Raw genomic sequence first — 11794 nt, forward strand, 5'->3', positions numbered from 1 at the left:
CTAAAAGATATTTTTTGGAAAAACTGGGAGCAACATGGATCCATGCACCAATGTTGCTCTTCCTGAAGCTGTAGCTCTCAGGTAGATCTTTCCAACAAGATATTGTGCATGTCAAACAAAGATCGTATGCCAAAGTTACAACCCCGGGAAGTTGATGTACCAATTTACACAAACAGGACCCACAGTTTGGCATTTCATCTTCTAGGGTTAGGTTTTTGGATGTTTAAGGTTTTCCATTACTTCTCAACAATAAATAGGCCTTCGAACCTCATTGTAACACAGTTCATGCCTCATCTCTTCTCAAAGATAAGCTACCATCACTCTAGCTAGTTTATTTCCATTTCTGTTTGTAAACATATTTCAGTATTTACAGTAATGAAATGAAGTATTATTTCTGCTGCGTCTATATATGTATGGCTATATCTGTAATTTGTTGTGTTCTTGTTTAAATCCAAATCACCTAATTATTACAGGAAATTCAGTCAAACTATTTAATAAAATTAAGGTGCAGATGTCACAAGTACTTGAAATGAAAGATCTTGGTGAGTTACATTACTGTCTAGGTCTTGAAGTGTGGAAATATGTAGGCTAAACTTTTGTTCCTCAAGGTAAGTATGTCAGAGAAGTACTTAAAAGGTTTAATATGGATCAGTGCAAAGTTGTTTATATTCTAATGAATGTGAAACTGCATTTTGATGATAGCTCAAAGGAGGTAGATGGTACATTGTATAGACAACTGGTAGGAAGTTGAATTATCTTACTACAACTAGACCTAATTTAGTATACTATGTTAGTGTGTTAATTCAATTTATGGCAAGACCTCTTGAAATCCATTGGAGAGTAGCAAAAGAAGTACTCAGGTATCTTAAAGGAACAATTGATTTTGTTCTTTAAGTATACTGATTCATTTTATGTTGAGATGATAGGTTACTCAGATTCAGATTAGTCTGGTAATCCAAATTATAGAATATCTATTATAGGTTATGCATTCAATATTGGATCCGAGATTGTTTCATGGAGCAGCAAGAAGAAACCTACTATATCTTTGTCATCTACAGAGGTAGAGTATAAAGCTTTATGTGCAGCAACTTGTGAAGTTGTTTGGTTGAGGAGAATTCTTCAAGATGTTGGAGAAGAACAATAGAATGCTACAATTATCAAATGTGACAACTAGAGCTCGAACAAGTTGGAAAATAATCCAATTTTTCATGCAAGGACAAAGCATGTTGATTCTGAGTTTCATTTTATTAGAGAGAAGATACAGTCCAAAGAAATTTTTATTGAATATTGTAATACTTGTGAAAACGTCATTGATATTTTCACAAAGCCACTTGGGAAGATGAAATTTGAATTTTTTAGGGAAATCTTAGTTGTGGAGGTTAATCATTTCTCCATTAAGGGGGGAACTTAGAAATAATGGAGAAAGGTTGTTTTGATCATTTTCTAAGTTTAGATTTAGATCATATTTTATAGGAGATTGTTTTAATCTCCCAAACATAATTTAACCATTATATTTATGTGTGTGATTGCTCTAATTAATGAATGCAGCATTGTGGTAGCCTTAGGTGCTCCTCACCTAAGAGATGCGGGTTTCATTCACAATTTTGATCTATCTTCCTATTGTTTTTTAGTATAACACTAAGAGTATGTACGACAACGCGTAAGTAGAAATGTATAACTTAGCAAGAGGGTGGAGAAGCCTACTCCTTGGGCCTTATCACAAAGGGCCAAATATGTTCCTAGTGGCATTTGAAACCCAGTTGAAGGGATAACATCCCATTTTTCCAACCACTAAGTCGTCCCACGTGAATGTTTTTTTTTACCTTGGTGAATTGGTAACTTCTTGAAGTAATATGAGTCTTCGATCAAACCTAAAAGCTACCATTATAACACCAAGAGTATATCCAACACCCAATAAATTAGTAAAAAACATAACATCCCTTTGAAAAATATGTATACCTTCACTATAAAACACATACCCTAAAACCAATACCTTAAAAAATGGGGTTTTCACTAAATCTCCTTACACCCTATAATAATAATTTTATATTACTTTTAGCCCATGGGGCTTTGGATTGACGGTGAATGGGTGCATTGTTAAGGCACTCCTTGCGATAGGTCACTCGTTCAAATCCCCTGTGGGTGCTTACCTACCAAAAAAAATATACTAACTTTATACTTTATGTTTAATTTGCGATAGGTCACTCGTTCAAATCCCCTGTGGGTGCTTACCTACCAAAAAAAATATACTAACTTTATACTTTATGTTTAATTTCAAATTATTTCTGGACACAATCATCATAAAGAATGAGTCAGAAATAAGTAAATATTAATCCAATGTTTTTTAAATATCAAGGTCTTAAAAGCGTTATAAATTACATATATGAAAATTAATTTATTATATTCATTAATTTTTTAATTAAATAATGAAATAAATAAATAATAATTAAATGTCTTTCAGATATTTCATCTTTTTCCTATATTTCTAAAGGTGTATTGTATTATCTGTAGAATTCGAAATTTCATAGAAATGCCCCATGTGTTAGGTCAATATCTTCCAGGCCAGATAAATAAACACTCTTCAGAGGTATATATTTCATCTTTTTCCTATGTTTTTCAAAGGTGAAGTGTATTATCTGTAGAATTGGAAATTTCATAGAAGTGCCCCATGTGTTAGGTCAATCTCTTCCAAGCTAGATAAATAAACTCTCTGAATAGTATTGTGTTTCAATACTATAGATTACTAAGAAGTATAGATTACTAAATAGTATTGTGTTTCAAAATTTTAAAATTTTATAATAAAAAGAATTGGTCTAATTGGTCAAAAGAAGAAAATATCAGAAGCAAAACATTGATGAAGAAGTCATAATATACTATTAGATAAATGGATCTGAAAGGAGTTGTCTATAATGCGACTTTTTGGAGATTCCAGTGACGGAATCCGGGGAAGAAATTGAGGTTAAATCTTGATTTTTTGCAGTTAAAATGGTTTTTTAACTGCATATTTGGATTCAGCACCCTGAAAAACCCCTGGGACGTTTTCATTGTGCAGAAACTAGCTATCAAACTTGCGATTCCAATAAATTCTTGCCGGATTTCGACCGGAAAAACCCACCGGAAAAGCTTTCAAAAAGTCGCGTTATAGACAACTGCGATCTGAAATAGTAACTGCAGATGGGTGTGGGATTCGAGATACTAGTCTATACGCTCCATCCTAGGATCCAGGTCCCTCATGAGTGATAAATATTTGATCAGATCCAAGTCCTTCTTGAGTAAATTAGAATATTTGCTCGATCTAATAGAACTCTACGTAGCAAAAATTTATGTATAAACACCTCATCTTAAAACACACGAAAATAAAAAATAGATAAATGAATATTTACCTTTATTTATTGATTGATCCTTATAATTTAAATTAGTATTCTGTCAGGGTTCACCACAATGCCATTCCAGCATCTTCTCCTTAATCACTGTTCAAACTGATAATGAAGTTACATAATGGCAAAAGAATCCAAGTGAATCAAGTCCTTTATGTAGTGCAGAAGGATATTTCCATGAAATGAATTTTCAGTGTCGGCGCTGGAATACTAAAGGAAAGAAATGAAGTATTTTTTAAAATAAAGGATTTTTTTTCCCTTGGGCTAAGAAATTTCGTAATATAATTTTAAATTTTTTTTATTAAAAATATAAATTTTAAATAGTTTAAAATTTATTTTTGAATGTATAATTAGATTTAGTATTTTTAGAATTTTAGAATTTTATAAATTATATTAAATTTTAAATAAAATTAATTAAAAAACTATAATTACCAAATTCTCCAAAATCAAGGCAAAAAAATCTGAAAATTAGTTAATTAATAGCAAATATTTAGATAAAATTCAGTTTGATTTGTATATAGATTTGTTCATTCGGCAACTTGTTGAAGAAAACAATACTTCTTAACATAAAATGTTTTCAATGGAGTTAAGAGGGGACTCACCCTGGTTAATAGTGTTGGCTTGGTCATTAGTGCTGGTTTGGATTAGTCAGAGATGAAATGTTAATATGCTTGGCTTGGTTTAGTTTTATTTTTAGTCGTAATTATTTTTGAAAAAGATAGATTCGTTTATAAATTATTTTAAGTTTCAATTTATTTTTGAAAAAGATAAATTACTTTATGTATAAGATATATATTATAGAATTTATTATTTTTTTCAAAATTGAAAACTTTTCATCTAATTTTATCTAAATAGAATTCTATAAAAAAATACTAAAATTATTATTAGAAGATATTACAATTGTTTTATAAAATTGTAAATTTTAAATGAATTAAAATAAATTTTTAGATACTTAAATAAATTTAATTTCTTGAATAACTATAACTATTGAGATTATATAGCTTACCATATAAGCACTTAAAACCAAAGATAAATTCCATAACTTATCATGCAAGCACCTAAAACTAAAGATAGAATCAAGAAAAAAAAACACACAGGCAGTAAGTAATTCACCCTTTAAAGAGTAACAGATAATAATTATAAAAAACACACATGCAGTAAGTAATTCACCCTTTAAAGAGTAACAGATAATAATTATCTTTGTATGTAAATTAACTTGAAAATGAAAATGGACAGACCCTCTGAAGAAAGAAGCTCATATGAAACCTGAAACTTGAGCAACCTTACAAGATGGATTCATCTTACTCTCCGATCCTAAATCCAAGTTTACATACCAATGGCCAACGTATTATTAAGGCTGGTAAATAAATGGCAGACTGATGCTAATTATTACATACGGAAAACCCTTGTTCACCAGTTGGTGATTTCATCTATTTACAGCAATCATAACCCAGAATTAAATGAAAACCATGTTGTACAACCATAGAACTTTATTTATTTTTTTCCCATATAAATTTTTTTTTTTCAGGGTAGAAAAAGCGTAATATTATTTATATAAGAGATATAAAAGAGCCTGCATGGTACAAAATAGACAGAATATACATATGTTGCTTTAGAAAAAGCAACAGTTAGACAAAAACTAGAAAGATATAGACTCTGATATATCAGTAGATCATACATCAGCATATATCAAATATATTCAAGAACAAAAAATTAGATCAGAGGAACCATATCCTATCCTATCCCGTGCTCTCACCATCAACAACATGTCTCGCACAACCAACAACAACACAGAGCCGCGAGGCTGCAAATCCATAAAAAAACAGAAATCAATAACGCAAAATAATAAGCCATATATACTTGCATAATAACAAAAAATTGCAATTGAATTCATACCATCCTTCAATAAATCCTTTCTCTCCTCTCTGCTGCGTTTTTACAGGCGCGGATGATTCAGCGTACTGGGAAGGAGGAGCTTGGGTTGGATACCCTGATAACACCATCAAAATTCTTTTAATGTAAATACAAATTATTTGTGATCGTCATTCAAGAAAATAATTGACGAGATGAAAAAAGAGGAGCACAAGAGAGCCGAACCTGGCGGAGGAATTCCTTGAGGGTAGCCTGCGGGTGGTGATGAGAACTTGTTGTCAGTCATGGCTGCTTCAGATTCGATTCGATTCATACTCACAGAAATGAATGGAGAATGAGCAATAATAATGCAGCGACTGTGGAGAATGAGCAATAATAATGCAGCGACTGTGATATGGGTGGATTAGAGGGGATGTTACATAGATATATGAGGGAGTATTCTCCGCCTTCACCCGTAAAAGAAATCCACTTCCCTACGCATGAAACATGACTGCCCCACTTTCCCGGTCCCTTCTCCTACCCGGAGCTACCGACATGCAGAACACAACGAAGGGCACATGGGCTGTCATGTATTTTATTGTGGATTCCTATCGTCTGACACATCCTCTCACCATCCTATTGACAATTGTGCGTTGATGATGCAGAGGCGTGCTTTTTGAGGCTGTAGGTTGGCGGAATTCGCTGGGCGTAGGCCAATTTCCAACCAAGTCACCTGCTTTCCACGTTAATTTTCAATAATAATTTCATCATTTCACAATTATAATCGCAGTTGTCTATAAGGCGATTTTTTGAAAGCTTTTCCGGCGGGTTTTTCCGGTCGAAATCCTGCAGGAATTTATTGGAATCGCATGTTTGATAGCTAGTTTCTGCACAATGAAACCGTCCCAGAGGTTTTCGAGGGTGCTGAATCCAAATATGCAGTTAAAAAACCATTTTAACTGCAACAAATCAAGATTTAACTTCAATTTCTTCCGCTGGATTCCGTCACCGGAATCTCCAAAAAATCGCATTATAGACAACTCCATCATACCTTCGAGTTAATAAAATTACAGGTTAAACGTCAATTTATTCAGATTACCAATTTTTTTTAATGCCTTCTGGTCAAAGCATTTGGGAGAAAGTGCCAGCTAGGACACCACTTTTCTGTGACTGGCTGGCTGCAATACCATGGACATATTTATCAAACGCCATGTGCGTATCGATTTCGATGCCTTGTCTTCCATGTGACGGGAATGCCCCGTAATAATCAAATATGCAGTAGTCAAACGAGGATAATTTGGGTATATCTTTGGTAGCATATTTTTCTGGTATTAAATTGTTTTCTTGTATAAAATTTGTATTATTGAAAGTTTTATATTGGTCACGGAAGTCCAAAACCCAACAAATTTAATAGAGAAACCAAAGACATATCAGAAAATAAAAGACTAAGAAGTGGGATCTCAATTTGTAGCTTAGAATTGGGTTGGTTCTTTCTAGCTAGAAATAGTGGGGAATGCCGAGGTGTTTCTCAATTCACTCCATTTAGGTTTGTCATATGCTAGTGTAGATGTTTCATGGAGAGGAGGAGATCATGTTGATGCTCATGTCGATTTGTTATAACCATGCCCAAAAGAAATTCCATATGCCAATATAGGTCTACTATGTGCATGTATTGATTGAAGCATTTTTGTGTGTGCCTCATGTCGGGCACCCAATCCGCCAACTCAACAAGTACCTCAATGTCGAAGAGAGTGTTCCACGAGGTGGTTCCTTCTCTCTCAACACAAGACAACTCTTCCTAGTTGGGGCCCAATGTCAGATCCTGAAAGCAAGCATCGACTTTTCCCAATTTGTGGTGGGTTCATGTGTTGTCTCAACTAGCTCACTCCTAATATTATGTAGCGCCTCTTTTGACTCACGCTTGCTCGAGTGGCATGGCGGCTACACGAGGGACGGGAAAAGGCCAAAGGACAAATGAAAGGATGTCAGGAACAAGACTAGAAGGGAAGAGTGAGAGGTCAAGGAATGTGGGGTTATGCCACAATGACATCTCAAACCAAAACATGAGGTCAACCACAACATAGGGTGGCAGTGGAAGGGCAAAGAAGAGTGAGGTCTAACAAAGGGTAGCACCGAGATGTGCAGTAAGTTGTAAAAGAGAATGTAAATCCGAGAGAGTTAGCGTGTTGAAAATGAATATATGAGGAAATAAAACTAGGCGATCAGGAGGAGAAACATACATGGCAAGGATATCAAGAGGAGAGAGTACAAAGCGATACTAAGAAAAGAGAAGGGAGGACCTACTCGAGCGAGTAGACTTTTCTTCAAACTACAATTGCTTCACAGTTGTGGCTAGCTAGCTATGTGACTTGATAGAAACAAACCTATGAAGAGCACCTTTCTTAGTCACAATAGAGTGCGAAATTTGAGTAGGATGGGAAAATATTGTCTTTGTGGAGCTAAGTCCGCTAACAAGCCATCTCTCCTTTCCACCTCCCTCCATTGCTTAACTGAAGGTTGTGTTATTCCTTAGTCCCAACATCCAAGGATGAAACAAAGTGGAGAGACTTGCCACAAGCACTCCAACAACTTCGAGAGAAAATAGAGTATACCAAACACCAAGGTGCTCTTTGTGAGTGTTTGGATAAGCCTGACGATCTTCAGGTTGAAATGGCTTACGGGGTAACAACATTGAAGAACAAGAGAAGGGGTTGTAAATTACATTTTTGTTAGTTGTTGTGACTATAGAATCACATGAGGGACTCTTGGCTAATTAAATTGATAGATGGCAAGCCAAGCGAGGTTAATTAGATGGGTGTGTGGGTGACGGGAGTGCGAGTGTGTAAACATGGCGTCAAGATTACGATGTATCCATGAAAAACTTTGACTTTAATGACATCTAGGGGGATAGACTGCTACACCCCCTAGCCAAATGCTCAAATCGGGCAGCAATAACCTACCCTCACCATCCCGCACGCTTAACACACCATTTGAGGATGACATGTCTTTCTGAATGAGTTGCCAATAGGCCTTCTTGAGAGGAGTGTCTCCCAAAAGGTTCCAAGTGGACGAGATCCTCGGCGAAGAGTCTATACAACCATAATTCGCAAGCATATCTATATAAATTTCTACAAATCTAACTATGATACCATGTAAAATTCTTTTACAAATTTAGCTCTCATACCATGTAGAAATTTATACAAATATAACTCTGATACCATGCAGAAATTTCTAAAAATCTAGTTCTAATGCCATGTATAAATTTATACAAATCTCTAGCTCTAATACCAGGTAGAAATTCCTTGTAGATTCAAACTACTAATCATAATATGCTAAAACAATAAACTTGAATCTACTCTACTCATCGGCCAAAACAATTAAATGATCGTGAAATCATGAAGCATACAAGAGAAAGAATTCAATCAACACATTACATAATGATTTCCTGGGGAAAGCCATAGCTAAAAAGCCCTGCAATCTGTATATTACATTAGTTAGAAAATATGAGAAGATTACAATACTTTGCTCAAGCCCGAGCAACCTCTGCACTATCTCTAAATGTCTCATTGCTTCCTAGGCTAACTCTGGCCAACAGTTAGCCAATTTCGTAGCCTTCCAAGCTCCTAATTCCTTGCATTGTTCCTCAAGGAATTAACCCTTATTTAATGGGGAACTTCCTCAATTATGAATTGTGCAATCCTCATAAGCCTTTGTCTGACTGCATGCACCATTAGTTTAATTTAGATGACTTTACAACTGATAGTACACTATCCTTGAACTCCAATATCAACTGCGTCTTTCTCTAATCTGACATGCATGAGTTAATTATGAGTGAATCTTCAGTTTACTGGTTGATCACTCTAGGAAGCACCCCAAAGTTTGATAGGAAACACCCCACTATTGAAGGAAGCACCCCACTACTACAGGTTACACCCCACTAATAGCAAAATTGTCCTTAGACACATAATTTGATTAATAAGAAAAGCAATTACATCTGGAATTTTTCAAGAGTTTACACCCGAACAACAAAACACTCTTGCAATGAGCTATTTATAAGCTCAATGTCCTAACTACCTCTAATTATGGATCACTTATAAAATAACTAGTGTCCGTTTACAATGAAAGCTATTCAAACAACTTACTAATAATTCTCCTAAATTAGAGCCTAAGATACGACACATTTGTAGATTCATATCTTTTTACAACAATATTCTAATTCTAAATGTCTCCATTTAATAACTAAATATTCTAGATTAATAATTATTAATTTAATATCTTAAATTAATAATTATTTTATTCTAACTTTATAACCTATGATAATATTTTATTTTGGATCATCTAACATTCCCCCCTATGATCCAAAGATACATTACAACAGATACCAAGTTCATCCCTGAACTTAGTAAATTTTATTTTGCCAAGAGGTTTCGTGAAAATGTCGGAGATCTGATCTTCTGAAGGACAATAAATTGGCTTGAGGACATCCTTGGCAATGAGAGATCTGATATGATGATACTTGGTGTCTGCATGCTTTGTCTTTGAATGAAAAACTGGGTTCTTGGCAAGCTTAATGGCTGACTAGCTGTCAATGAATAATGACGTAGCTTCTCCCTGAGAAATGCCCAAGTCCTGCAAAATTCTACGCAACCACAAAATTTCTCACGTTGCTTCCCATGCTGAAATGTACTCTGCTTCTGCTGAAGAAGTGGCCACTGTAGCTTGTTTCTTACAACTCCAAGACACTGCTGCTGACCCCATGCTCATTAAATAACCTGATGTTGATGCTCGATCATCAATACTTCCAGCAAAGTCAGCATCTGAAAATCCACCAAGTACAAAGTTTTTAGTCTTTGTGTAAACAAGACCAAAATCTTTTGTTCCTTGGATATATCAAAGAACTCTTTTGGCTGCATTCCAGTGGTTGTCTCGTGGTTCCTACATAAAACGTGAAAGAATACTGACTGCATAAGATAGATCAGGGTGAGTGTTTGTCAAATAAATCAAGCTGCCAATCAACTGTCTATAAGTAGTGTTGTCCACCATTTCCCCCCCTTCAAATTTTGAAAGTTTCAAGTTTTGCTCCATGGGGGTAAGAATGGGCTTGCAATCCTACATTCCAAATCGTTGAAGAACCTCTACTACATACTTACTCTGAGAAATGAAAATATGATGTGGACATTGGAAGACTTCAACTCCAAGATAGTAGTGAAGTAATCCCAAATCTGTCATCTTAAAACCTGCATGTAACTCCATTTTCACCTGTGTAATATGATCATCATTGTTTCCAGTAATGATCAAATCATCTACATACATAACAAGAATCACCAGATATTTACCCTGTTGTCACACATACTAAGTATCATCAGATTCACTTCAACTTTCCTAAGGTATTCATCCATTTTTGCATACCAAGCTGGGGGAGCTTGTTTTAACCCATATAAAGCCTTGATCAATTTGCAGACTTTATGTTCCTATCCTTCAATTTCAAAACCTGGTGATTGTGTCATATATACTTCTTCCCGTAAACCCCCGTTGAGAAAAGCACTTTTCACATCCATTTGATGAACTTTCCATCCTTTCTGAGCAGCCAATGCAAGTGTTAATCGGATGGTGTTCCATTTAGCTGTAGGAGCAAAAGTTTCCTCATAATCAATGCCTTCCTGCCGAGCAAAACCTTTAACCACAAGTCTTGCTTTATACTTTTCAAGTTCTCCCTTTTGGTTGTACTTAATTTTGTAAACCCATTTGCATCCTATGGGTTTAACATTTTGAGGACAATAAACAAGTTTCCAAGTGTTGTTATCAATTACTGCTCGATATTCTTCAATCATATCTTGTTGCCATTCTTTATGTTTTACTGCTTCATTGTATGTGGAAGGTTCAGTAAAATCATTTGCTAGCAACGCAAAATTTCCTTCACTTCTGTGTGACTTCATTGTTCCTATTTTATTCTGCTCATCGAGCCTTACAACTTTCAAAATTTGAACTACCCATTTTGGTAGTTGATGCTCACTTGTTTGAGATTCTGAAAAGTCACCATCATTGTAAAGAGGATTAATGTATACTGATGTTCGTCGATCAGTTGAAGATTCTAGAGGTGGAGAATCACTGTCTGAAGAACTATTGCTGCTTGGATATGTGGATGAACTGCTAGAAGATCCAGATGGTATTGTTGAAGTAGATGGACTGGATGAATCATCTTCAGATGAAGGAAAATCAAGTTCATACCAATTTGGTGAATTTGGTTGACTTTGGATATTTCCTTTTCTTTGACTGCCTTTAGTTTCTAACTTTTGAAGAAGACTTTCTATTTCTTCAGCACTCTTACTCTCCGTTTCATCAAAAATTACATCCATGCTCAGAATAAATTTTCCATTGGTCAAAAGACGGTACCCTTTCTTCTCATCAGAATATCCAATCATTATGCATTTCAAACTTCTTAAGTCAGACTTAGTTCTTTTTTCTTTCGGAACTAAGGCATAACATACTGATCCAAAAACCCTAAGATGTTTAACTCGAGGTTTGAAACGAAACCAAGCTTCATAAGGTGTGATTTTGTCTAAAGA

General features: G+C 35.0%; 1 protein-coding gene across 1 annotated transcript; it reads right to left on the bottom strand.

Moving 5' to 3' along the window:
- Nucleotides 1–4763: 4763 nt before the first annotated feature.
- Nucleotides 4764–5783, bottom strand: LOC149232791 (protein CYSTEINE-RICH TRANSMEMBRANE MODULE 12-like). The gene is made up of 3 exons (XM_089376571.1): nt 5475–5783; nt 5274–5367; nt 4764–5181 (listed from the first exon to the last, which is right to left on the bottom strand). Exons 1-3 carry the CDS (start codon nt 5560–5562, stop codon nt 5136–5138), a joined length of 228 nt encoding a protein of 75 aa, XP_089232697.1. The 5' UTR covers nt 5563–5783; the 3' UTR covers nt 4764–5135.
- Nucleotides 5784–11794: the final 6011 nt, after the last annotated feature.

Source organism: Pinus tabuliformis, chromosome J (genome assembly GCF_031772625.1).
Source record: "Pinus tabuliformis cultivar Carrire ecotype Pingquan chromosome J, CPIR1, whole genome shotgun sequence".
Lineage (NCBI taxonomy): Eukaryota > Viridiplantae > Streptophyta > Pinopsida > Pinales > Pinaceae > Pinus > Pinus tabuliformis.